The 27,747-nt window shown below is 46.0% G+C and overlaps 1 protein-coding gene across 3 annotated transcripts in view; it reads left to right on the forward strand.

The window, feature by feature from the left end:
• The window catches only part of fgf13a (fibroblast growth factor 13a), a 755,468-nt gene that overhangs the window by 718,566 nt on the left and 9,155 nt on the right, over positions 1 to 27,747 (forward strand). For all 3 annotated transcript variants that reach the window (XM_070882897.1, XM_070882899.1, XM_070882898.1), the window contains one exon: positions 20,821 to 21,019. In XM_070882897.1, coding sequence (XP_070738998.1) covers positions 20,821 to 21,019 — 199 coding nt within the window. The remainder of the gene's footprint in view (positions 1 to 20,820; positions 21,020 to 27,747) is intronic.

Genomic DNA, 27,747 nt, shown 5'->3' on the forward strand with positions numbered 1-27,747 from the left:
AGACAGTCAGGCAGCTGGGTTGGTTATGACCAATTTCATCATTCTTAAAGTTCATTCAGGATTACAACAATTACCTGTGTTCATTTAACGCTGTTCTATCAGAACGGCAAGATTCCGAATCATTTCATACAATGCAGCAATCATGTAATATATTAAAGCTAATGCTCCAGTAATTGTAATTGTACTGCAGACAAGGCAAGCTCTTCAGGAATTTAATTATAGTGATTTGACGCAACAAAAGTAAATTACAGCCAGACACAATGTGGACAAAACTATCAAAGAATGCATTCACATTTTAAAAATTACAGCTGCATTGACTCAATGTTGTGATCAAACAATGGTCTGTCATTATCAAGAATATAACTGGGGAGCCCGAGGGGGGAGATTGCACAGCGCCCCGTGTGGGGGCAGTAACAGTCGTGAGGCGAGCGTTCCTGCGCCAGGCAGGATGTCCCGCCCCCCCCTTGCGATATTGGGGTTACCGCCTCCCAAGAGGAAGTGGAGCAATATAACTTCCCCTGTAGGGTGCAAAGGGGGCAGAAGCGAAAGGAGCGGGGTGCAGCGCTGGAGCGCGTAGCACTGCCGAGTGGAGGGGACCCACCCTTCATTAAAGGCCAGGGATGAGCTGCAGACTCTGGATCGCTACCCGGACCGGCGGGGGAGAGGGGCGGGGGAGAGAGGGGCACGGGAGAGGGGGCGGAGGGGGGGGTGGTGGCGGTGTGCCGGGCTGCCGGATCGCGGCACGGACTCTTCGTTAAATGATGAAACCGAGTTCGCCGCTTTTTTTTTCTGCGCTCGCCACCTGCCGCTGTCCCCGCCCGGCGCAGCTACAGGGGGCGCTCCCAAATTTTTGGTCCATGGCAAAAACAGTTCACTATGCACGGTGATGATGTCACTGGTGCAGCGGAGTGGGGCTGTACGGTTTACCGCCGCCGCGCGAATTTAAAGGGAGTCTTTAGCGGCGCCACTCCCAGGCGAAAGGTCGGGGTTCCAACGGGAGGCGTAAACGACCCCAATTTCCCCCCCCCCCCCCTACAGTTTATTGATTGTCAAAAAGCTTCAGTGAAATCGGTGTGTCGATTATCGTGCTCGCTTGTGTTTCGCTGCACCCTGCACGATTCAGTCATGTTCCTGTAGCCTTGATGGAAATCAGTAATGAAACATGGTGACTTTTAACCACCAAAAATGGGTGCATTTGGGTCGAGTGAGACATTACTTTTTAAAAAATCTCAAACCCGACTCAAACCCGCCCACTTCTGGGTTCAGCGGTAGTGGGGCAGGAGGGGGGGACATAGAAACATAGAAAATAGGTGCAGGAATAGGCCATTCGGCCTTCGAACCTGCACCACCATTCAATAAGATCATGGCTGATCATTCACCTCAGTACCCTATTCCTGCTTTCTCTCCATACCCCTTGATCCCTTCAGCCATAAGAGCCACATCGAACACCCTTTTGAATATATCGAACGAACTGGCCTCAACAACTTTCTGTGGTAGAGAATTCCACAGGTTCACAATTCTCTGAGTGAAGAAGTTTCTCCTCATCTCAGTCCTAAATGACTTACTCCTTATCCTTAGACTGTGACCCCTGGTTCTGGACTTCCCCAACATCGGGAACATTCTTCCTGCATCTAACCTGTCCAGTCCCGTCAGAATTTTGTATGTTTCTATGAAATCCCCTCTCATTCTTCTAAATTTCAGTGCATATAACCTTAGTCTATCCAATCTTTCTTCATATATCAGTCCTGCCATCCCGGGAATCAGTCTGGTGAACCTTTGCTGCAGTCCGTCAATAGCAAGAATGTCCTTCCTCATATTAGGAGACCAAAACTGCACACAATACTCAAGGTGTGGTCTCACCAAGGCCAAGTACAACTGTAGTAAGATCTCCCTGCTCCTATACCCAAAACCCCTCGCTATGAAGGTCAGCATGCCATTTGCCTTCTTCACGGTCTGCTGTACCTGCATGCTTACCTTCAATGACTGATGTACCATGCCACCCAGGTCTCGTTGCACCTCCCCTTTTACTAACCTATCACCATTCAGATAATATTCTGCCTTCCTGTTTTTGCCACCAAAGTGGATAACCTCACATTTATCCACATTATACTGCATCTGCCATGCATTTGCCCACTCACCTAACCTGTCCAAGTCACCCTGCAGCCTCCTAGCATCCTCCTCACAGCTCACACTGCCACCCAACTTAGTGTCATCTGCAAACTTGGAGATACTACATTCAATTCCTTCGTCTAAATCATTAATGTATATTGTAAATAGCTGGGGCAGGAGGTGGGGCAGGAGGTGGGGGAAGGGGGGACAGGAGGCGAGCAGGAGGAGGGGGACAGGAGGGGGTGACAGGAGGGGGGACAGGAGTGGGGGGGTGGAGAGGAGGGGAACAGGAGACGGGGTCAGGAGGCGGGAACAGGAGGGGGGGGCAGGAGGGGGGGACAGGAGGGGTGCAGGAGTGGAGGGGTGGAGAGGAGAGGGACAGGAGGGGGGGACAGGAGGGGGTGACAGGAGGGGGACAGGAGGGGTGCAGGAGTGGGGGGGTGGACAGGAGGGGGACAGGAGGCGGGGACAGGAGGGGGACAGGAGGGGGGCAGGAGGGGGAGACAAGAGGGGTGCAGGAGTGGGGGGGTGGAGAGGAGGGGGACAGGAGGCGGGAACAGGAGGGGGTGACAGGAGGGGGGTGCAGGAGGGGGACAGGAGGTGGGGACAGGAGGCGGGAACAGGAGGGGGACAGGAGGGAGGGGGGCAGGAGGCAGGGATAGGAGTGGGGACAGGAGGGGGGGACAGGAGGCGGGAACAGGAGGGGGACAGGAGGGAGGGTGGCAGGAGGCAGGGATAGGAGTGGGGACAGGAGGGGGTGACAGGAGGGGGTGACAGGAGGGGGTGACAGGAGGGGGGGCAGGAGGCGGGCACAGGAGGGCGACAGGAGGCGGGGACAGGAGGGGAGGGGGACAGGAGGGCGTGACAGGAGGGGGTGACAGGAGGGGGGGACAGGAGGTGGTGCAGGAAGGAGGGGGGGCAGGAGGCAGGGACAGGAGTGGGAACAGGAGGGGGGCAGGAGGCGGGGACAGGAGGGGGGGGAACAGGAGGGGGACAGGATGGGGGGCTGGCCATTTGAATATTTTAATAAGGCGGGCTGTCTCAGGTTGAAACCTGGCTGGGTGGGTTTCCCAAGCATCTGAAGGGAAGCGAGGTCGGCTGTGAGGAGAAGGTAAGTGCCTTTACAGCACTGCTCTTAGGCCAGATCACCCTCAACCTCTCCAAGGGTTTCATGGAGTTGCTGCATTTGAGCATCAATTGCCCATTAAATTCGCCGCGGAAAGTTCGGGCTTGTACTGAGCAGCGTAAGGATACATTTAATGAGGAGGGTTATGTTCCTGCAATGCCTCTCAGCCGTTAGCAGATCGCACTTCAGCAACTTACAGGGCAAAGATTTGTCGCGCTGAAGGGTGAGGGGAAAAAGTCTAACTAATGGGACAAGCTATGAGCAAAATCTGGCTCATTATAAGCTGCACAAAGTATGTCATTGGTCAGAACGGAGGGAGATGAAGCTTAATGCAGACAAATGTGAAGTGCTACACATTGGAAAGAAAACTAGGTAACGCACATACTCTACGCGTGGTGCTGAAATAGCTAGACATACAACTGACTCAACACGGAGACACCACCATGAACAGGTCCAACAAGAGCAGGAATCAACATAGACAATCGAATGTTGCATTACAAGGAGCCAAAACTATAGAATACAAGGCAGAGCAACTTGTGATCAAACTGTCCCGGGCTGTGGTCAGACTCACCTTGAGCACCGTGTCTAGTCTGGTCAGTCCCACCTTGAGCACCGTGTTCAGTTCTGGTCAGACCCACCTTGAGCCCTGTGTCCAGTTCTGGTCAGACCCACCTTGAGCCCTGTGTCCAGTTCTGGTCAGACCCACGTTGAGCACCATGTCCCGTTCTGGTCAGACTCACCTTGACAACTGTGTCCCGTTCTGGTCAGACCCACCTTGAGCCCTGTGTCCCGTTCCGGTCAGACCCACCTTGAGCACTGTGTCCCGTTCTGGTCAGATCCACCTTGAGCACCATTTCCTGTTCTGGTCAGACCCACCTTGAGCCCTGTGTCCAGTTCTGGTTAGACCCACCTTGAGCACTGTGTCCCGTTCTGGTCAGACCCACTTTGAGCACCATGTCCTGTTCTGGTCAGACCCACCTTGAGCCCTGTGTCCAGTTCTGGTCAGACCCACCTTGAGCACTGTGTCCAGTTCTGATCAGACCCACCTTGAGCACTGTGTCCAGTTCTGGTCACTGGTCATCAGGAATGACATTTAACCACTGAAGGCAGTGCAGAGAAGTGCCAGAGTATCAGAGTGTCAGCCGTGGCTCAATGGACAGCGCCCTTGCCTTTGACTCAGAAGGTTGTGGGTTCAAGTTCCACTCCAGAGACTTGAGCACATAAATCTAGGCTGACACTCCCAGTGCAGTGCTGAGGGAGTGCTGCATTGTTGGAGGTGCCGTGTTTCAGATGAGACGTTAATCCGAGGCCCCGTCTGTCCTTTTAAGTGGATGTAAAGATCCCAAGGCACTATTTTGAAAAAGAGCAGGGGAGTTATCCCGGGTGTCCTGGCCAATATTTATCCCTCAATCAGCATCACAAAAACAGATTAACAGGTCATTATCACATTGTTGTTTGTTGGAGCTTGCTGTGCGCAAATTGGCTGCCACATTTTCTGCATTACAACAGTGACTACGCTTCAAAATTACTTCATAGGCTGTAAAGTGTTTTGGAAGTTCCTGAGGTTGTAGATGGCGCTATAGAAATATAAGTCTTTCTTTTTTTCTTTGATGAGGTAACACCTGAACTTTTCACCCTTGAACGGAAAGGGCCAGAGGTGATCTCGGGGAGCACGGGACTGGACACTGAACGGAAAGGGCCAGAGGTGATCTCGGGGAGCACGGGACTGGACACTGAACGGAAAGGGCCAGAGGTGATCTCAGGGAGCACGGGTCTGGACACTGAACGGAAAGGGCCAGAGGTGATCTCGGGGAGCACGGGACTGGAAACTGAACGGAAAGAGCCAGAGGTGATCTCGGGGAGCACGGGACTGGACACTGAACGGAAAGAGCCAGAGGTGATCTCGGGGAGCACGGGACTGGACACTGAACGGAAAGGGCCAGAGGTGATCTCGGGGAACACGGGACTGGACACTGAATGAAAAGGGCCAGAGGTGATCTCGGGGAGCACGGGACTGGACACTGAACGGAAAGGGCCAGAGGTGATCTCGGGGAGCACGGGACTGGACACTGAACAGAAAGGGCCAGAGGTGATCTCGGGGAGAACAGAGAATCTGAATCTGGAAAAGCAATTTAAATTAAACTGTGAGAGCAGAACAAATTGTCGCAGGTCTAAATTAGTAACCAATCAATGTAAAGCTGTGAACCTGTGAGCCTTCCTCACACCGTGAGCAAGACATGGAATGGTGTGGGCAGAAACCGTGCTGGATGGATGAATTGAGTGGCCTTCCTCATCTATAATTCACTTGTGATTATCGAATCTTACAGCACTGTAGGAGGCTCTATGACCCATCATGTCGGTTCTGTGACAGAGCGATCCAATCAGTCCCACTCCTCCTGCTCTTTCCCCGCAGCCCTGCAAATTTCTCCTTTTCAAGTATTTATCCAATTCCCTGTTTGAAAGTTATTATTGAATCTGCTCCCACCGCCCTTTCAGGCAGCGCGTTCCCGATCACAACAACTCACTGCGTAACAAAACCAATTCTCCTCAGCTCCCCCCTTTTGATATGTTTGGCGATAATATTTTTGAGTGAACTTTGAGGCTCCATTTCCTGTATCTTTACAGCCTGGGCGATATGGAATATACACAGGGCAGGGTTTCTCTTGTAGTCAAGTGCTCCTGAATCGATTTTACCCCCAAGATGGTACTGTTTCATTTTCAATTGATGAACTGAGATTAAAGTAGGATCAGCATAAGAACTGCAGCCGTTTTGCTTCTGTTGCAGCTGATTTGTGTGAGGCTTGTACAGCCAAAGAGCTGATTCATGCAGTTCGCGCAAATTGTGCTGGAGCTGAGCTTCTGCAAGTTCCAAGACTACAACGAATTCTCGAGTAAGTGTGGTTCGATCAGATAGAAGACCCAGTCAGCAGCTAAAAGGAATAAAGAAACGTCAGGCATTAGACTTTCGAAGGATAAAGACTAAGTGAAGAGAAAGATTGTTAAAGAGGTAAAATCGGTGGTGTGGATTGAAATAGTGGTGCGATTTAAAACCCAGCAAGGCATAGAAACATAGAAAATAGGTGCAGGAGTAGGCCATTCGGCCCTTCGACTCTGCACCACCATTCAATATGATCATGGTTGATCATGCAATTTCAGTACCCCATTCCTGCTTTCTCTCCATACCCCTTGATCCCTCTAGCCGTAAGGGTCACACCTAACTCCCTTTTGAATATATCTAACGAACTGGCCTCAACAACTTTCTGTGGTACAGAATTCCACAGGTTCACAATTCTCTGAGTTGAAGAAGTTTCTCCTCATCTCGGTCCTAAATGGCTTACCCCTTATCCTTAGACTGTGACCTCTGGTTCTGGACTTCCCCAACATCGGGAACATTCTTCCTGCATCTAACCTATCCTTTCCCGTCAGAATTTTATATGTTTCTATGATGTCCCCTCTCATTCTTCTAAATTCCAGTGAATATAAGCTTATTCGATCCAGTCTTTCTTCATATGTCAGTCCTGCCGTCCCAGGAATCAGTCTGGTGAATCTTCGTTGCACTCCCTCAATAGCAAGAATGTCCTTCCTTAGATTAGGAGACCAAAATTGTATACAATATTCAAGGTGAGGCCTCACCAAGGCCCTGTACAACTGCAGTAAGACCTCCCTGCACCTATACTCAAATCCTCTCGCTATGAAGGCCAACATGCTATTTGCCTTCTTCACCGCCTGCTGTACCTGCATGCCAACTTTCAATTACTGATGTACCATGACACCCAGGTCTCGTTGCACCTTCCCTTTTCCTAATTTGTCACCATTCAGATAATAATCTGCCTTTCTGTTTTTGCCACCCAAGTGGATAACCTCACATTTATCTACATTATACTGTATCTGCCATGCATTGGCCCACTCACCTAACCTGTCCAAGTCCTCCTGTAGCCTCTTAGCATCCTCCTCACAGCTCACACTGCCACCCAGCTTAGGCTGAGAAACACAATGACGAGGAGATAAATAAAATGAAACGGAAAGTTGCGATAAAGGCAGTCAGAATACGAAGGTGAAGCAAGAGCATGGAAATTCTTCCGTTGAAGCGAAATCATTTCCTATCTTAAAACTTTCCTCTATTTCACGAGAAACATTCTGCCTGTTCTGTAGCCACGGAAGGAAATCACAGCAGCAGGAGAGTCAGATCCAGTTTTTTTTTCTGATTCGTCAAGTACAAGGGATGTGAGATATTGGGGCGGAGATTGCGGTGTCCGTGACGGTGCGGGAGAGTACGCCGCAGTAATCCATTCCAAAGGCCCAGCAACTCCGGGTTTCGGCAAGCGCATGCACGGAATCCGGAACTTGCAATCGTCAAGGTTCGCCTCGACACATCATCCGAACCGCATGGAAACTCAGTATTGCTGGCGGAGAGTTGGGAGATTTGCCCAACAACTGCCCAGCAATTGCCCACACAACCCTTCCAGCTGGTAAAAGCAGGCATAGGGCCTGCTTTCGTCAACATAAGATTATATATAAGGCTTAAATAAAACATTTAAAAATCCAAAATTATGCACATACAATTTAAATGAATTTATGCAAATATTGGCTCAGATTAAGATGTTTAAAATTAATTATCAAAAAAATTTTTTTAATTAAAGTTGGGGAACGGGCAGGGAAGTGGAGCTGAGTCCATGATCGGATCAGCCATGATCGCATTAAATGGCGGAGCAGGCTCGAGGGGCCATATGGCCTACTCCTGCTCCTATTTTCTATTTTTCTATGTTTCTATTTCTTATATTCTTATGTGCAATGAAGGAGCTTTTGAATAAAATGACAAATCAGCCCATTTATAATGATTAGAATTCTGTACATTGTATGATCATTAGGGGATTTCCTTCATAAATGAGTGCAATAGAATGCTCCTTTGTGATTGGGTGGCCGGGCCCATGTGATCCCAGGGATGCTTCCGACCCGCCTGCGTCCCTGGGATCCGCGGATCTTTGTGCTGCCGTCCACCTGGAGGTCCGAGACCCCAACTCTTCGCAGCCTGGGAGCCTGGAGGTACTCTCGGATTTTTATCACGGGTTGGAGGCGTACTCCGTCATCAAACCATTGCACAAAAGCAAAATACTGCAAATGCTGGAACCTGCAATAAAAACAGGGAAATACTCAGTGGGTCAGGCAGCATCTGTGGAGAGAGAAACAGAGTTAATGTTTCAGGTCGATGACGCTTTGTCAGAACTGGAACAAGTTCAAAATTCTAAAGGATGATGGACCGACTTAGGATGGTAACAGCACAAGTTAGGAAACAAAAGATGAGTCTAGATGGGGTGTGACTGGCGGAATAATTACCAGCTGTCCTGGGAAACAGAGAGATAAAAAATAAATAAAAATAAAAATGGGGCGGGAGGCGGGGGGAGTTTGTTAAAAAAAAGGGATGAAAGGGAATAAAATATGGGAAGAGGTTATGGTCTGAATTTGTTGAACTCGATGTTGAGTCCAGAAGGCTGTAAAGTGTCTAAATGAAAGATGTTGCTCGTGTAATATAGTTCCACCTAGTGGACTACTGTGGTAATGCAGCCATTTGCTGTTCAACAGAAAAATGTATCAGGTGACAGATCACCTGCCATGTTCCTGAGTTAAGAGCCATCTCGTAAAAGTGTGTGTGTGATGTGGTAAAAAAGATACCACATTGGCAATGAAGGATAGGATTACTGGATTCCCTAGCTGCAATTTTTGTTGATGATGATTCCAGCCAAACAATAGAGAGACTAGAGAGCTCCTTTGTTTGCAGAACAGCTAAAAATCCAAGGTAAATTACAAGCACACTTGGCTGAACTGCCAGAGTACAGATGGCTGTGCCTATGAGAATGACAGGGCACTTGGGTGAATTCCATCGCGCCCGTGAAAGCTAGAAATATTTTTCACCGCAAATTGTATCATTGAAGTCTCCGATGATGATGTTAGAAAGAAAACGGGCTATTTTCTTGACTGAAGCAGGCCCTGAGGTGTATGAAACCCTGAAAATTTGCTTGCTCCCATCAAACTAAAGGACACATCACTAACGGAGATTCTAAGGAAGTTAGAACGGCGCTACAGTCCTGAGCCCCTGGAAATTGCTGAAAGTTAGCATTTTGGAATATGAGATCAATTAATTGATGAAAGTATCAGTGAGTACATTGTAGCAATAAAAAAGCTATCCAGTCACTATCATTTCAGAAACTTTCAGAACCGAGCATTGCGTGACCGCTTTGTTTATGGGATGAAAAATGAAGCAATCAGGAGAAAATTATTGACAACCCCTAACTTGACTTTTGATTTAGCTTGTCAGACACCTATATCAATTGATATGGCCGACCAATATTCCCGAGACTTTCGTACTATTTCCAGCCATCAGGCAACCAAGGTGAATCGCCTGCAGGTTAAAAGTAAAAGGCAGTTGGGCCCCAAGGTCTCAGCAACTGGCCAAGGTAACAGCACATTGAAGTCATGCTATCGGTACCTTGGACAACACATTACTCAAAGTTGTCGATGTGTGAAGGCAGGTGCTTCTTCTGCAGGAAAACTGGGCATCTTGCAAAGGCATGCTGACTGAAGAGGAAACCAACTTTTAAGGCTATAAGTAGAAATCCCCACAGACTATATAGCATGGAAGAAAAACAACAGGCCAAAGAGATAAACATCATCAGGAGCATGAGAGTATCTAACAGCGATTCAAAAAGTATCACCATCCAAGTACTCAAGGAAATCGACACTGGCGCATCCGTGAGCATAGTACCTGAATCGCTATACTGCGACAAATTGCGTGATATCCCATTTGGAGAACTCCAAGGTAGAGCTGCGAGGCTACTCAGGAGAGCAAATTCCTGTGGTAGGTCATATCACTGTACCGGTGAAATACAAAGATCAATTTCTGAGCTTGCCTCTCAGTAGCGGCAGGAGACAAGCCTGCCTTACTAGGAAGAAATTGGTTGGGATCACTGAAGCTGGATTGGAGTGAGATTTTTCGTGTTGAAACGAGATTTGCATCGAAGGATGATGTCATCAAGAATTATCCAAAGGTGTTCTGCGAAACAGGTAGTCCGATCCAAGGCTTCAAGTCGAGTGTCAGGGTACAGAAGGACGCTAGACCAGTTTACTGCAAGCCATGTCCCATACCATATGCACTCAAGGAGAGAGTTGAGCAAGAGCTCCAAAGACTAGAGACTGAGAACATTATCTCTAAGATAGATCTCTGTAATTGGGCTCCATCCATTGTTGTTAGGCTATCTTAGATCTGGTACTGTGTAATGAGACAGGATTAATGACCGATCTCTGAGTAAAGGATCTTCCAGGAATGAGTGACCATAGCATGGTTGAATTTCAAATTCAGTTGGAGGGTGAGAAAGTTAGATCTTAAACCAGTGGCCTAAGCTTAAATAAAGGAGACTACAAAGTTATGAGGGCAGAGTTGGCTAAAGTGGACTGGGAAAATAGATTAAAGTGTGGGACGGTTGATGAGCAGTGACAGACATTTAAGGAGCCATTTCATAACTCTCAACAAAAATATATCTCAATGAGAAGGAAAGACAGTAAGAGAAGGGATAACCATCCGTGGCTAACTAAGGAAATAAGGGATGGTATCAAATTGAAAACAAGGGCATACAAAGTGGCCAAGACTAGTGGGAGGCCAGAGGATTGGGAAACTTTTAAAAACCAGCAAAGAACGACTAAAAAAATAATCAAGCGAGGGAAGATAGATTATGAAAGTAAACTAGCACGAAATATAAAAACAGATAGTAAGAGTTTCTACAGGCACATAAAAGAAAAAGAATGGCTAAAGTAAATGTTGGCCCCCTAGAGGATGAGAATGGGGAATTAATAATGGGGAACAGGGAAATGGCAGAGACTTTGAACAAATATTTTGTATCGGTCTTCACGGTAGAAGACACTAATAACTTCCCAAAAGTGGATAATCAAGGGGCTATAGGTAGGAAGGAACTGAATACAATCACAATCCCGAAAGAAGTAGTACTCGGTAAAATAATGAGACGAAAGGCGGACACGTCCCCTGGACCTGATGGCTTACATCATAGGGTCTTAAAAGACATGGCTGCAGAGATAGTGGATGCATTGGTTGTAATCTACCAAAATTCCCTGGATTCTGGGGAGATCCCAGCGGATTGGAAAACCGCAAATGTAACACCACTATTTAAAAAAGGAGGCAGACAGAAAGCAGGAAACTATAGACTAATATATAAGGTAATATATTAGCATGGATAGAAAATTGGCTAACTAACAGAAAACAGAGAGTCGGGACAAAGGGGTCATTTTCTGGTTGGCAAACGGTAACTCGTGGGGTGCCACAGGGATCGGTGCTGGGGCCTCAACTATTGACAATCTATATTAATGACTTGGATGAAGGGACAGAGTGTAATGTAGCCAAGTTTGCTGATGATACAAAATAGATGGGAAAGCAAGTTGTGAGGAGGATACTAAAATCTGCAAAGGGATATAGACAGGCTAAGTGAGTGGGCAAAAATTTGGCAGGCGGAGTATAACATGGGAAAATGTGAGGGTATCCACTTTAGCAGAAAAAATAGAAAAACAAATTATAATTTAAATGGAGAAAAATTACAAATTGCTGCAGTCCAGAGGAACCTGGGCGTACTTGTGCATGAAACACAAAAAGATAGTTTGCAAATACAGCAAGTGATCAGGAAGGTCAATGGAATGCTGGCAGTTCAGAGAAGGTTCACTGGGTTGATTCCGGTGATGAGGGGGTTGACTTATGAGGAAAGGTTGAGGAGGTTGGGCCTCTACTTAGTGGAATTCAGAAGAATGAGAGGTGATCTTATCGAAACATATAATATTATGAGATGGCTTGACAGGGTGGATGCAGAGAGGATGTTTCCACTGGTAGGGGAGACTAGAACTAGAGGGTATGATCTTAGAATAAGGGGCCGCCCATTTAAAACTGAGATGAGGAGGAATTTCTTCTCTCAGGGTTGTAAATCTGTGGAATTCACTCCCTCAGAGAGCTGTGGAAGCTGGGTCATTGAATATATTTAAGACAGAAATCGACAGTTTCTTAAACGATAAGGGGATAAGGGGTTATGGGGAGCGGGCAGGGGGGTGGACCTGAGTCCATGATCAGATCAGCCACGATCTTATTGAATGGCGGAGCAGGCTCGAGGGGCCGAATAGCCGACTCCTGCTCCTATTTCTTATGTTGTTGTACCTAAGTCCGATGGTAAGGTAAGGTTGTGTGGTGATTATAAAGTAACCGTAAACCAGGTTCTAGAGGGTAATGTCCCCAATACATTGCCAAATGTAGAATATTTGTTCACAATGCTGACAGGTGGTCAGATCTTCACAAAGTTGGATCTAACAAATGCCTACTTACAACTTGAACTAGATGAGGAGCCCAAGTCATGCTTGACTATAAATACTCATCTAGGCCTATATCAATTTAATAGGCTACCGTTTGGAGTGTCTTCCACCCCCGCCATATTACAAGAGGTGATGAACCAGATTTTGCAAGGTATTGATGGGGTAGTATTTTATTTGGATGACATACTAATTTCGGCACCAAATAGGCAAATTCATAATAACATATTGAATGAAGTCCTCAAATGGCTAGAGAAGCACAGAGTACGAGTGTCTGCTCGCAAATGTGAGTTATTTCAAAACTCAGTGGAGTACTTAGGACACAGAGTAGACAAAGATGGTTTATATCCAACCAAGGGAAAACTGGATGCAATTAGAAATGCACCCACTCCCAAGAATATCACTGAACTTCGATCATTTTTGGGTCTTTTGAACTATTATGGAAAGTTCCTACCACATTTGGCTACAGTATTACATCCACTGAATGAACTATTGAAAAAACAGGTCCATTAGAAGTGGTCAGAAGAATACGATGCAGCATTCATGGAATGTAAAAGCCAATTGGTAGAGAGCACCATGTTAATTCATATGAAATATCTAAGGAGATCAAGCTAGCATGTGACATTCTCCGTATGGAGTTGGGGCAGTGATCTCTCATGTATCACGTAGTGGGAAGGAGAGACCAATTGCTTTTGCTTCTCGCACTCTCAGTGCCAGAGAGCGTAATTATGCGCAAATCGAAAGGGAAGCTTTGGCCTTAATTTTTGAGGTCAAGAAGTTCCACAAATACTTGTACAGTCATAAGTTTACCATTGTTATTGACCATAAGCCCCTGACAGTAATCCTCCAACCAAAGTCCCCAATTCCAACCTTAGCTGCAGCCCGAATGCAGAGATGGGCTTTGAATTTGTCAGCATATACATATGATATTGAGTACAGATAATCAGCTGATCACATTAATGCTGATGCTATGTCTAGATTGCCTTCCCCATCACAAGTTACACCCAATAGGTGAGAAGCATTCTATTTTTTATACATCGATGAGCTGCCAGTCACAGCCAAAGAGATTGGTAGAGCAACCAAACGTGACCCAGTTATGTCAAAAGTGTATGATTACATCGCAAATGGCTGGCCAAAGCAGGTAACAGACAAAGATATTCATCCATTCTTCATTTATAGGATCAAATTGTCTATGGATAAAGATTGTATCATGTCGGGTGCAAGAGTTTATTCGAAATTATTCGGAGTTCTTCATGACCAGCACTTGGGAATGTGCTTGACCAAGAGTTTTGCACGCAGTTACTTGTGGTGGCCAGGTCTAGATAAAGATATAGAGTACATCGTCAGTCAGTGTACGACATGTCAATCGGTAAGCAAGAAACCACCACCAGTACCATTACAGCCATGGAAATGGCCTCCCAAAGTGTGGCAAAGGTTACATTTTGATTTTGCTGAGCTAGAAGGACAGCAATTGTTCATTGTGATTGATAGCCATTCGAAGTGAGTAGAGGTATTTCTGATGTGGAAAATAACAACAAGTAAAACACTACATCATTTGCGAAAATTATTTTCATCATATGGCCTCCCAGAAGAAATTGTGTCAGATAATGAACTGCAATTTTGTTCAGAAGAATTTGCACAGTTCATGAGCAAAAATGGTGTGAAACATACCAAGGTTCCACCGTATCACTCTGCTTCAAATGGTGCAGCAGAGCACACAGTACAAATTGCAAAACGTGCCCTCATCAAACAGATGTTGGACCCAATCCAAAGAAATGGCTGTTGGCGTTGGACCACAAATTGGCTAATTTTCTAATTACTTATCGTAATACAGATGCAGCGTCGAAAATGCGTATTTCTTGAAACAGTAATGTTCTGGAATCCGGACTCCGGATCGATCGGTGACAGGGTCATCTGGAATCCAATAAATGTTCCAGAATCCGGACCCGCCAACCCTGCTGACCTCGGGGCCCTGCCGCTGCTCTTACCTCGCCGCCGCTACCCTTACCTCGGGGCCTCCTCGGCGGTCTGCCCAAACACCACCTCCGCTACTGGGCCGACCCAAACAGATCCTCCAAGGTGGGGCCCGCCTACCCGAACAGCCCCTCCACGGTGAGGCCCGCCCGAACAGCTCTTCAGCGGGGACCCGCCCCACCTTTCTGATGTTCCAAAATCCGGAAATACCCAAACCTGGGCTCGTGTGTTTCCGGCTTCGTGACATCAGAAAGACGATCGAAAACCCGGAATCCGGAATAGCCTCAGTCCTGAGGAATCTGGAATCTCGATGCTGCACCTGTACTCCACATAACTACTGGTAGAATACCAGCAGAGTTGTTTCTCAAACGACAGCCACGGACCAGGTTCTTGATGTTAAAGCCAAACTTGGCACAGTCTGTAGCAGAGAAACAGTTAACTCAGAAAGAGAATCATGATAGAGGTAGAGTAAGAGAAAAAAGTGTGAAATTGAATCAGAAGGTGAGAGTGAAGAACCATCACCATAAATGGTTAAAGTGGTTACCAGGAAGAGTGGTTAAGATATGTGGTCTTCGCATATATTTGGTCAAGGTGTTTGATCATGGAGAGGTTAGGTCTGTTCACATTATTGATATTTTACCTACAGATATGGAAGGAGTTGAAAGTTGGAATGATTCACTTATTTCTGATGAGTCAGATAGTCTTATTACAAGTAAAGTACCAGTAGCAAGCCTACACTAGAAACAAGTCCAAGAGAAAGTCAGAATTTAAGTCCGAATCCAAGTCATACAGGCTGAAATTGTAAAGAGTTCAAATGTAAATCAAGGGCATCTCTTGGAGACAAATTCTCCTCAGGATTAGCCTAGAATGAGTCTAAGTTCAACACCAAGTTTGGAAGGTACTGTTCGAGAGTGAAGATATCCTCTTCGAAACAGAAAACCTGTGGTTCAGCTTGATTTGTAAATATGGCAAAATAAGTCCATATCCTTTGTTTATAACCATACAAGTTAGGTACGATGATTGTTTGTTATAATTACTTCTTCATTAAGGAGGGAGAAGTGTAATATAGTGCCACCTAGTGGACTACTGCTCCACCTAGTGGACTACTGTGGTAATGCAGCCTTTGTTGTTTACAAGAATAAAGCATCAGGTGACAGGTCACCTGAAAAGTTACTGAGTTAAGAGCCATCTTATAAAAGTGTGTGTTGTGATGTTGTAAAGAATATATCAAGCTCGAGATTGCAGTGCAGAGTATGTTTTCAGCTTGCAAGCTCGTGTATTTACAATTGTATGACAGATTTTTGCTCTGTAATAATTCTTAGTTTCAAGTGTCATCTCAATTACCTTCGCTGGGCTGATAACCATTATGTTCTGTCCAATCTGCCTGAACACCAACATGTCCAGAGCCTTTTACACGTCAGAACAAGCGCATTCTGAAATCAACCCCTACAAAAGGGAAGGATTCGGAGACAAGTAAAATCTGAAAGGGAAAAATCGAATGTAACTTGATACTACAAGCAGTCAATGAGTCAGACATACATTTGGTTGTTTCTTACCCTCAATGTCGTTGGCCAGGGGGCACCTACTGCCCATCACAGCCGCTCTGAGAAGAAGATAGTGGACAGATTGTGCTCGAGCACAAAATCTAGGCTTACACTCCAGTGCAGTAAAATGTGGATAAATGTGAGGTTAATCATTTTGGGGGCAAAAACACAAAGGCAGAATCTTATCTGAATGGCGGCAGATTAGAAAAAGGGGAGGTGCAATGAGACCTGGGTGTCATGGTTCATCAGTCATTAAAAGTTGGCATGCAGGTACAGCAGGTGGTGAAGAAGGCAAATGGTATATTGGCCTTCATAGCTAGGGGATTTGAGTATAGGAGCAGGGAGGTCTTACTGCAGTTGTGCAGGGCCTTAGTGAGGCCTCACCTGGAATATTGTGTTCAGTTTTGGTCTCCTAATCTGAGGAAGGACGTTCTTGCTATTGAGGGAGTGCAGCGAAGGTTCACCAGACTGATTCCAGGGATGGCTGGACTGTCATATGAGGAGAGATTGGATCAACTGGGACTTTATTCACTGGAATTTAGAAGGATGAGAGGGGATCTCATAGAAACGTAAAAGATTCTGACGGGACTTGACAGGTTAGATGCGGGAAGAATGTTCCCGATGTTGGGGAAGTCCAAACCCAGGGGACATAGTCTTAGGATAAGGGGTAGGCCATTTAGGACTGAGATGAGGAGAAACTTCTTCACTCAGAGAGTTGTTAATCTGTGGAATTCCCTGCCGCAGAGAGTTGTTGATGTCAGTTCATTGGATATATTCAAGAGGAAGTTAGATATGGCCCTTACGGCTAAGGGGATCAAGGGGTATGGAGAGAAAGCAGGAAAGGGGTACTGAGGGAATAATCAGCCATGATCCTATTGAATGGCGGTGCAGGCTCGAAGAGCCGAATGGCCTACTCCTATTTTCTATGTTTCTATGTTTCTATGTGCAGGGCGCTGCACTGTCAGAGGTAATGTTTCTCGATGAGACGTTAAACCGAGGCCCCTTTTGCCATCTCAAGTGGATGTGAGATCCCATGGCGCTATTTTGAAGAGGACATGGGGAGTTCTCCCCAATGTCCTGGTTAATATTTATCCCTCAATCAACTGTAAAACACTTCGGACACCCAGAGGTGGTAAAAGGTATGATATAAAAATGCAAGTCTCTCGCCTCCATTTCTCTCATCCCCTCCCATCGCCCCCCTCCCCTCCCCCCGCATTAATAGAGCTATGGTCATTGCTCCAATGAACGTTCTTCTCTTTCTTCAAAACTCCAGATATATCATCTTACACCTTTCTTCTTCCTGCATCCTTACTTTCTTGAAACTTGGAGTTCACACCATCTCTGAATTCCAACTCCCATCAAAATTGTGCGTCTCCTTTCCTTCTTTTTTCTTTTTGTTCATAAAAAAAAATAGCTAAGCACAGCATTACCTAATCAGCGCTCAATTTAACCAGTCTTCTCTCCTACTCTTCAACCTTGGCTAGACCCTGCATTACAGACCTCTGCTGTTATTCTAGGTTTTGTAAATTTTTTTGCGGTTTCCCCCCCCAGAGCAGCACAAAGGGAAAAACAGTTTTGACCCTACAATTACTGGAATATTTAAATACATTTTGCCAGAGTGGTTTATCTCTTTAGAGTGGTTTAGTGACTTCAGCTTCATATTCTCCAACACATGTGGTGACTCCGTTGTTTTTATTAAGTCTAGCTGGGATACAATAATTTTAAATAAAATATTGGAGCAACCAGGACGCTATAAGTAGGAGAAATAAAAAAGAAAAGAAAAAGACTTGGATTTATATAGTGCCTTTCATAGCTACCAGACGTCTCAAAGTGCTTTGCAGCCGGTGAGGTGCTTTTGGAGAGGTCACTGTTGTAGCTGCAGCCAATTTGCACACAGCAAACGCCTACAAACAGCAATATGATAATGACCAGATAATCTGTTTGTTATGTTGATTGCAGGATAATAATTGCCAGGACACCGGTTTCCATATTTAAGAAAGGATATACTTGCTTTGGAGGCAATTCAGAGAAGGTTCACTAGGTTGATTCTGGAGATGAGGGGGTTGACTTATGAGGAAAGGTTGAGTAGGTTGGGCCTCTACTCATTGGAATTCTGAAGAATGAGAGGTGATCTTATCGAAACGTATAAGATTATGAGGGGGCTTGACAAGGTGGATGCAGAGAGGATTTTTCACTGATGGGGGAGACTAGAACTAGAGGGCATGATCTTAGAATAAGGGGCCGCCCATTTAAAACTGAGAAGAGGAGAAATTTCTTCTCTGAGGGTTGTGGATCTGTGGCAGTCTCTGCCTCAGAGAGCTGTGGAAGCTGGGACATTAAATAAATTTAAGACAGAAAAAGACGGTTTCTTAAACGATAAGGGGGTAAGGGGTTATGGGGAGCGGGCAGGGAAGTGGCGCTGAGTCCATGATCAGATTAGCCATGATTATATTGAAGGTAGAGCAGGCTCGAGGGGTCGTATGGCCTACACCTGCTGCTATTTCTTATGTTCTTCCTAATTGTTCTTTTTTAAAAAATCACTTCAGGGGCTTCCCAGGCCGACCTCAAGGGGTGGATGAGAACTGTGGGCCGGCTGAGCAGTGGGCACAAATCCTGTCCACAGGAGCCTGGTCCGTTTTAGGACTAGGAGGAGGCTATTGAGCCCCTCGAGCCTGCTCTGCCATTCAATGAGATCACAGCTGATCTGTGACCTAACTCCATATGCTCACCTTTGGCCCATATCGTTTAATACCTTTGGTTAACAGGAATCTATCAATCTCAGATTTAGAATTAACAATTGATCCAGCATCAATTGCCATTTGCGGAAGAGAGTTCCGAACTTCTACCACCCTTTGTGTGTAGAAGTGTTTCCTAATTTCACTCCTGAAAGGTCTGGCTCTAATTTCTAAACTATGCCGCCTAGTCCTAGAATCCCCAACCAGCCGAAATAGTTTCTCTCGATCTCCCCTCTCTGTTCCCCTTAATATCCTGAAAACTTTGATCAGATCACCGCTTAGCCTTCTAAATTCCAGGGAATACAATCCTAGTTTGTGTAACCTCTCTTCATAAATTTAACCCTTGTATTGGAGTACTTTTTATGGGCGGAGCCTCACGGCCCCCTTGGGTGTAAACCCAAGCTGTTCTCCGATTCTGGCCAGCAGGAAGGTAGGTCGGGCGGGGGGCGGGGGTGGGGGTGGGGGTGGGGGTGGGGGGGGGAGAGTTGTGCATGGGGAAGTGGGGCAATTCCTGCTCCTCCTGGCTCCACAAAAATAATTTTAACACTGGCCTTTTCATGCCTCTTGTGCTGTACCGCCAGGGTTCAGCGAGAGGACTATCCCTGGAAGATGTTCTGTCCAGTAGGCAATTAAAATGGCACCAAGGTGCTCTGTACATCCCGGTACCCTGATTAGCATCGACTATTGAGAGTCCCGCCTACTTCAGGCAGACCCCGGGAAAGATGGCGATGGAGCAAGAATTGAGCGATACATCCGTCACCTCTATTTTAACTCCACTGGCGCCCAATCTCCACTGGGGGTTAAAATCATGAGCTAATTGTGAGCAACATGATTTCAAGCCAATTTTTTCAAATTCCTACTGGGCAGGTTAGGTTAAAATTGCCCCCATGTTGCTGACATCATTTTACCATGGTGGACTTTGAACTCATGACCTCAGGGTTTGCTAGGCAACTAATGAAAAGAAGGAATTTACATCAGTTGTGGCTCAGTGGGCAGCTCTTTCGCCTCTGAGTCAGAAGGTTGTGGGTTCAAATCCCACTCCAGGGGCTTGAGCACAAAAATTTAGACTGACACTTCGTGCAGTACAGAGGGAGTGCCGCACTGTCGGAGGGGGCAGTACTGAGGGAGCGCTGCACTGTCGGAGGGACAGTACTGAGGGAGCGCCGCACTATCGGAGGGACAGTACTGAGGGAGCGCTGCACTGTGGGAGGGGCAGTACTGATGGAGTGCCGCACTGTCGGAAGTGCCGTCTTTTGGATGAGACGTTAAACCAAGCCCTTATCTGCCCTCTCCGGTGAACATAAAAGATCCCATGGCACTATTTCGGAGAAGAGCAGGGGAGTTATCCCCGGTGTACTGGCCAATATTTATCCCTCAACAAACATAACAAAAACAAATTATCTGGTCATTAACACATTGCTATGTGTGGGAGCTTGCTGTGTGCAAATTGGCTGCCGCATTTCCTACATTACAACAGTGACAAACTTCAAAAGTACCTTCATTGGCTGTAAGGTTCTTTGGGATGTCCTGACGTCATGAAAAGCGCTATATAAATGCAAGTCTTTATTTATATTGCCTCATTTACTTCCTCAGGTCATCCCAAAGCGTGTTACAGTCAGTGTGCTTTTGAAGTGTAGTTATTCTTTCTTATGTAGGCAAATGTGACAGCTAATCTGCCCCTTGTGACAGAGACTGTAATTCCTGTATTGGACTGTACAGTCACCTGAGAACTCACTTTTGGAGTGGAAGCAAGTCTTCCTCGATTTCGAGGGACTGCCTATGATGATGATGATAATTTGTGCACAGCAAGTTCGCATGAACAGCAACCCGGTAATGCCCCATTAAGCAATTTGGAAGGATTTGATTGAGGGTTAAAGGCACCAGAATCATGACACAACTGTTCCTGTGACTTGCATGAGAGCGTGCTGTTTCGGCGTAACAACTTAATTATTATTTTATTGCGTTTTCTTTTTTTAAACAGGAACACTTCACGCCCGAATGCAGGTTCAAGGAATCAGTATTTGAAAACTACTACGTGACCTACTCATCCATGTTGTACCGACAGCAGCAGTCTGGCAGGGGTTGGTATTTGGGACTTAACAAGGAGGGAGAAATTATGAAGGGAAATCACGTGAAGAAGAACAAGCCAGCTGCACACTTCCTCCCCAAACCATTAGAAGGTAATGTGGCAAAGGTTGTTGTTTTTTTTGCTTGTATTTCAAATGTCGGCATCAAGAGTGCAGAGACGCCAGCTAACCCGATGTCAACGATCATCTTCAACCTGGTTGACATCTGTAGAGAAGTGGGATTGAATGTTGCAGCGATTACCATGGAAACTACAGCAAAGAGGGTATTGGAGCCAGGAAATAGGGACGGTGATGATTCACTAGAACAATACCAAGAATAAACTAAAGGTTGGAGCTTGACCTTTCAGGAGTGAAATTAGGAAGCACTTCTACACACAAAGGACAGTAGAAGTTTGGAACTCTCTTTCGCAAACGGCAATTGATGTGAGATCAATTGTTAATTTTAAATCTGAGATTGATAGCTTTGTGTTAACCGAAGGTATTAAGGGATGTGGGCCAAAGGCTGACAGATAACCCCTCCCACACTGCGTTTGCTCTTCAGTTGAAGCAATCCACTGTAATCCCATTTACTCGCTTGTTTCCTGACACCTTTGATATGCTTCCTCTTCAAATACACATCCTACTGTATTTTAAATTAGGTTACAGATTGTGCCTCAGTAGATAAAGCACTTCCTGTTCTAATGTATGAAAGAATTTCATCTTTCCCCCCTGTCATTCTTCTTGTGATAATCCTCAGACTCTGCCCTCCTTTTTCACTGATTCATCAATCAGTAGAGACAGTCTTTCACGACTGATCTTCTCAAAACCATCCACCATTTTACAATCGGTATAAATCCTCTCTGTTCCAGTGAAAACCCCTCCATTTTTCTTTGAACATTTCTCCATAACTCTTATCTCTCATTCCTCATCATCATCAGCATAGGCAGTCGCCCAAAATCGAGGAAGACTTGCTTCCACTCTGAAAGTGAGTTCTCAGGTGGCTGAACAGTCCAATATGGGAATTACAGTCTCTGTCACAGGTGAGACAGACAGTGGTTGAGGGAAAGGGAGGGTGGGTCTGGTTTGCCGCATGCTCCTTCCACTGCCTGCGCTTGCTTTCTGCATGCTCTTGGCGACGAGACTCGAGGTGCTCAGTGCCTTCCCGGATGCTCTTCCTCCACTTAGGGCGGTCTTTAGCCAGGAACTCCCAGGTGTCAATGGGGATGTTGCAGTTTATCAAGGAGGCTTTGAGGGTGTTCTTGAAACATTTCCTCTGCCCACTTGGGGCTCACTTGGGGCTCACTTGCTCCGAGTAGAGCACTTGCTTTGGGAGTCTCGTGTTGGGCATGCGAACAATGTTGGCCTGCCCAGTGGAGCTGATCAAGTGTGGTCAGTGCTTCGACGCTGGGGATGTTGGCCTGATCGAGAACACTGACGTTGGTGCGTCTGTCCTCCCATGGGATTTGCAGGGCTGATCTACAACCTAACTCCATATACCCATCTTTTGCCATATCCCTTAACACATAGAAACATAGAAAATAGGTGCAGGAGTAGGCCATTCGGCCCTTCGAGCCTGCACCACCATTCAATAAGATCATGGCGGATCATTCACCTCAGTAACCCTTTCCTGCTTTCTCTCCATAACCCTTGATCGCCTTAGCCGTAGGGGCCATATCGCACTCCCTCTTGAATATATCCAATTAACTGGCATCAACAACTCTCTGCGGCAGGGAATTCCACAGGTTAACAACTCTCTGAGTGAAGAAGTTGCTCCTCATCTCAGTCCTAAATGGGCTACCCCTTATCCTAAGACTGTGTCCCCTGGTTCTGGACTTCCCCAACATCGGGAACATTCTACCCGCATCTAACCTGTCCCGTCCCGTCAGAATTTTATATGTTTCTATGAAATACCCTCTCATCCTTCTAAACTCCAATGTATAAAAGCCCATTTGATCCAGGCTCTCCTCATATGTCAGTCCTGCCATCCCGGGAATCAGTCTGGTGAATCTTCGCTGCACTCCCTCAATACCAAGAATGTCCTTCCTCAGATTAGGAGACCAAACTGAACACAATATTCCAGGTGAGGCTTCACCAAGGCCCTGTACAACTGCAGGAAGACCTCGCTGCTCCTATACTCAAATCACTGAGCTATGAAAGCCAACATACCATTTGCCTTCTTCACCACCTGCTGTACCTGTATGCCAACTTTCAATGACTGATGAACCATGACACCCAGGTCTTGTTGCACCTCCCTTTTCCTAATCTGCCGCCATTCAGATAATATTCTGTCTTCGCGTTTTTGCCCCCAAAGTGGATAACCTCACATTTATCAACATTATACTGCATCTGCCATGCATTTGCCCACTCATGTAACCTGTCCAAGCCACCCTGCAGCCTTCTAGCGTCCTCCTCACAGCTCACACCTCCACCCAGTTTAGTGTCATCTACAAACTTGGAGATATTATTCAATTCCTTCATCCAAATCATTGATGTATATTGTAAAGAGCTGGGGTCCCAGCACTGAGCCCTGCGGCACTCTACTAGTCACTGCCTGCCATTCTGAAATTTACTCGTTTATCCCGACTCTCTGTTTCCTGTCTGCCAACCAGTTCTCCATCCACGCCAGCACACTACCCCCAATACCATGTGCTTTGATTTTGCACACCAAGCCTTTTGAAAGTCCAAATACACCACATCCACTGGTTCTCCCTTGTCCACTCTACCAGTTACATCCTCAAAAAATTCCAGAAGATTTGTCAAGCATGATTTCCCTTTCATAAATCCATGTTGACTTGGACCGATCCTGTCACTGCTTTCCAAATGCTATTTCATCCTTAATAATTGATTCCAACATTTTCCCCACTACTGATGTCACGCGAACCGGTCTATAATTACCCGCTTTCTCGCTCCCTCCCTTTTTAAAAAGTGGTGTTACATTAGCTTCCCTCCAGTCCATAGGAACTGATCCAGAGTCGACAGACTGTTGGAAAATGGTCACCAATGCATCCACTATTTCTAGGGCCACTTCCTTAAGTACTCTGGGATGCAGACTATCAGGCCCCGGGGATTTATTGGCCTTCAATCCCATCAATTTCCCTAACACAATTTTCAGCCTAATAAACATATCCTTCAGTTCCTCCTTCTCACTAGACCCTCGGTCCCCTAGTATTTCCGTCAGGTTATTTGTGTCTTCCTTCATGAAGATAGAACCAAAGTATTTGTTCAATTGGTGTGCCATTTCTTTGTTCCCCATTAAAAATTCACCTGAATCCGACTGCAAGGGACCTACGTTTGTCTTCACTAATCTTTTACTCTTCACATATCTATAAACATAGAAACATAGAAATTAGGTGCAGGAGTAGGCAATTCGACCCTTCGCGCCTGCATCGGCATTCAATGAGTTCATGGCTGAACATGCAACTTCAGTACCCCATTCCTGCTTTCTCACCATACCCCTTGATCCCCCTAGTAGTAAGGACTACATCTAACTCTTTTTTGAATATATTTAGTGAATTGGCCTCAACAACTTTCTGTGGTCGAGAATTCCACAGGTTCACCTCTCTGGAAGAAGTTTCTCCTCATCTCAGTCCTAAATGGCTTACCCCTTATCCTTAGGCTGTGACCCCTGGTTCTGGACTTCCCCAACATCGGGAACCTTCTTCCTACATCTAACCTGTCTAAACGCGTCAGAATTTTAAACGTTTCTATGAGATCCCCTCTCATTCTTCTGAACTCCAGTGAATACAAGTCCAGTTGATTCAGTCTTTCTTGATATGTCATCCCGCCATTCCGGGAATCAGTCTGGTGAACCTTCGCTGCACTCCCTCAATAGCAAGAATGTCCTTCCTCAAGTTAGGAGACCAAAACTGTACACAATACTCCAGGTGTGGCCTCACCAAGGCCCTGTACAACTGTAGTAACACCTCCCTGCCCTTGTACTCAAATCCCCTCGCTATGAAGGCCAACATGCCATTTGCTTTCTTAACCGCCTGCTGCATCTGCATGCCAACTTTCATTGACTGATGTACCATGACACCCAGGTCTCGTTGCACCTCCCCTTTTCCTAATCTGTCACCATTCAGATAATAGTCCGTCTCTCTGTTTTTACCACCAAAGTGGATAACCTCACATTTATCCACATTATACTTCATCTGCCATGCATTTGCCCACTCACCTAACCTATCCAAGTCACTCTGCAGCCTCATAGCATCCTCCTCGCAGCTCACACTGCCACCCAACTTAGTGTCATCCGCAAATTTGGAGATACTACATTTAATCCCCTCGTCTAAATCATTAATGTACAATGTAAACAGCTGGGGCCCCAGCACAGAACCTTACGGTACCCCACTAGTCATGCCTGCCATTCTGAAAAGTACCCATTTACTCCTACTGTTTGATTCCTGTCTGCCAACTAGTTCTCAATCCACGTCAGCACACTACCCCCATCCCATGTGCTTTAACTTTGCACATTAATCTCTTGTGTGGGACCTTGTCGAAAGCCTTCTGAAAGTCCAAATACACCACATCAACTGGTTCTCCCTTGTCCACTCTACTGGAAACATCCTCAAAAAATTCCAGAAGATTTGTCAAGCATGATTTCCCTTTCACAAATCCATGCTGACTTGGACCTATCATATCACCTCTTTCCAAATGTGCTGCTATGACATCCTTAATAATTGATTCCATCATTTTACCCACTTCCGATGTCAGGCTAACCGGTCTATAATTCCCTGTTTTCTCTCTCCCTCCTTTTTTAAAAAGTAGGGTTACATTGGCTATCCTCCACTCCATAGGAACTGATCCAGAGTCTATGGAATGTTGGAAAATAACTGTCAATGCATCCGCTATTTGCAAGGCCACCTCCTTAAGTACTCTGGGATGCAGTCCATCAGGCCCTGGGGATTTATCGGCGTTCAATCCCATCAACTTCCCCAACACAATTTCCCGACTAATAAGGATTTCCCTCAGTTCCTCCTTCTTAATAGGCCCTCTGACCCCTTTTATATCCGGAAGGTTGTTTGTGTCCTCCTTAGTGAATACCGAACCAAAGTACTTGTTCAATTGGTCTGCCATTTCTTTGTTCCCCGTTATGACTTCCCCTGATTCTGACTGCAGGGGACCTTCATTTGTCTTTACTAACCTTTTTCTCTTTACATATCTATAGAAGCTTTTGCAGTCCACCTTAATGTTCCCTGCAAGCTTCCTCTCGTATTCTATTTCCCCTGCCCTAATCAAACGCTTTGTCCTCCTCTGCTGAGTTCTAAATTTCTCCCAGTCCCCGGGTTCGCTGCTATTTCTGGCCAATTTGTATGCCACTTCCTTGGCTTTAATACTATCCCTGATTTCCCTTGATAGCCACAGTTGAGCCACCTTCCCTTTTTTTATTTTTATGCCAGACAAGGATGTACAATTGTTGTAGTTCATCCATGCGATCTCTAAATGTCTGCCATTGCCCATCCACTGTCAACCCCTTAAGTATCATTCGCCAATCTTTCCTAGCGAATTCACGCCTCATACCTTCAAAGTTACCCTTCTTTAAGTTCTGGAACATGGTCTCTGAATTAACTGTTTCCTTCTCCATCCTAATGTAGAATTCCACCGTATTATGGTCACTCTTCCCCAAGGGGCCTCGCACAACGAGATTGCTAATTAATCCTCTCTCATTACACAACACCCAGTCTCAGATGGCCTCCCCCCTAGTTGGTTCCTCGACATATTGGTCTCGAAAGCCATCCCTTATGCACTCCAGAAATTCCTCCTCCACCGTATTGCTTCCAGTTTGGTTAGCCCAATCTATAATCATATTAAAGTCACCCATGATAACTGCTGCACCTTTCTTGCATGCACCCCTAATTTCCTGTTTGATGCCCTCCCCAACATCAGTACGACTGTTTGGAGGTCTGTACACAACTCCCACTAACGATTTTTGCCCTTTGGTGTTCTGCAGCTCTACCCATATAAATTCCACATTATCCAAGCTAATGTCCTTCCTAACTATTGCATTAATCTCCTCTTTAACCAGAAATGCTACCCCACCTCCTTTTCCTTTTATTCTATCCTTCCTGAATGTTGAATACCCTTGGATGTTGAGTTCCCAGCCCTGATCATCCTGGAGCCACGTCTCTGTAATCCCAATCACATCATATCTGTTAACATCTATTTTCACAGTTAATTCATCCACCTTATTACGGATACTCCTTGCATTTAGTCACAAAGCCTTCAGGCTTGTTTTTTTAACACCCTTTGTCCTTTTAGAATTATGATGTAGTGTGGCCCTTTTTGTTTCTTGCCTTTGTTTACTCGGCCTTCCACTATTGCTTTTTACCTTTCTACCATCTGTTTCTGACTCCATATTACTTCGCCCTATCTCGCTGCATAGGTTCCCATCCCCCTGCCATATTAGTTTAAACATTCCCGAACGGCATGAGCAAATGTTATCCCGAGGACATCAGTTCCAGGCCTGCACAAGTGCAGACCGTCCCTTTTGTAAAGGTCCCACTTCCCCCAGAACTGGTTCCAATGTCCCAGGAACTTGAATCCCTCCCTCTTGCACCACTGCTCAAGCCACGTATTTATTCTAACTATCCTGCTCCTTCTACTCTGATTGACATATGGCATTGGTAGGATTCCAGAGATTACTACCTTTGAGGTCCTACTTTTTAATTTAACTCCTAGTTCCCTAAATTCAGCTTGTAGGATCTCTTCCCGCTTCTTACCTATATCGTTGGTACCTACATGTACCACAACAACTGGCTGTTCACCCTCCCTCTCCAGAATGCTCTGCAGCCTCTCCAAGACATCCTTGACCCTTGCACCAGGGAGGCAACATACCATCCTGGAGT

The sequence above is a fragment of the Pristiophorus japonicus genome, chromosome 6, assembly GCF_044704955.1.
Source record: "Pristiophorus japonicus isolate sPriJap1 chromosome 6, sPriJap1.hap1, whole genome shotgun sequence".
Taxonomy (NCBI): domain Eukaryota; kingdom Metazoa; phylum Chordata; class Chondrichthyes; family Pristiophoridae; genus Pristiophorus; species Pristiophorus japonicus.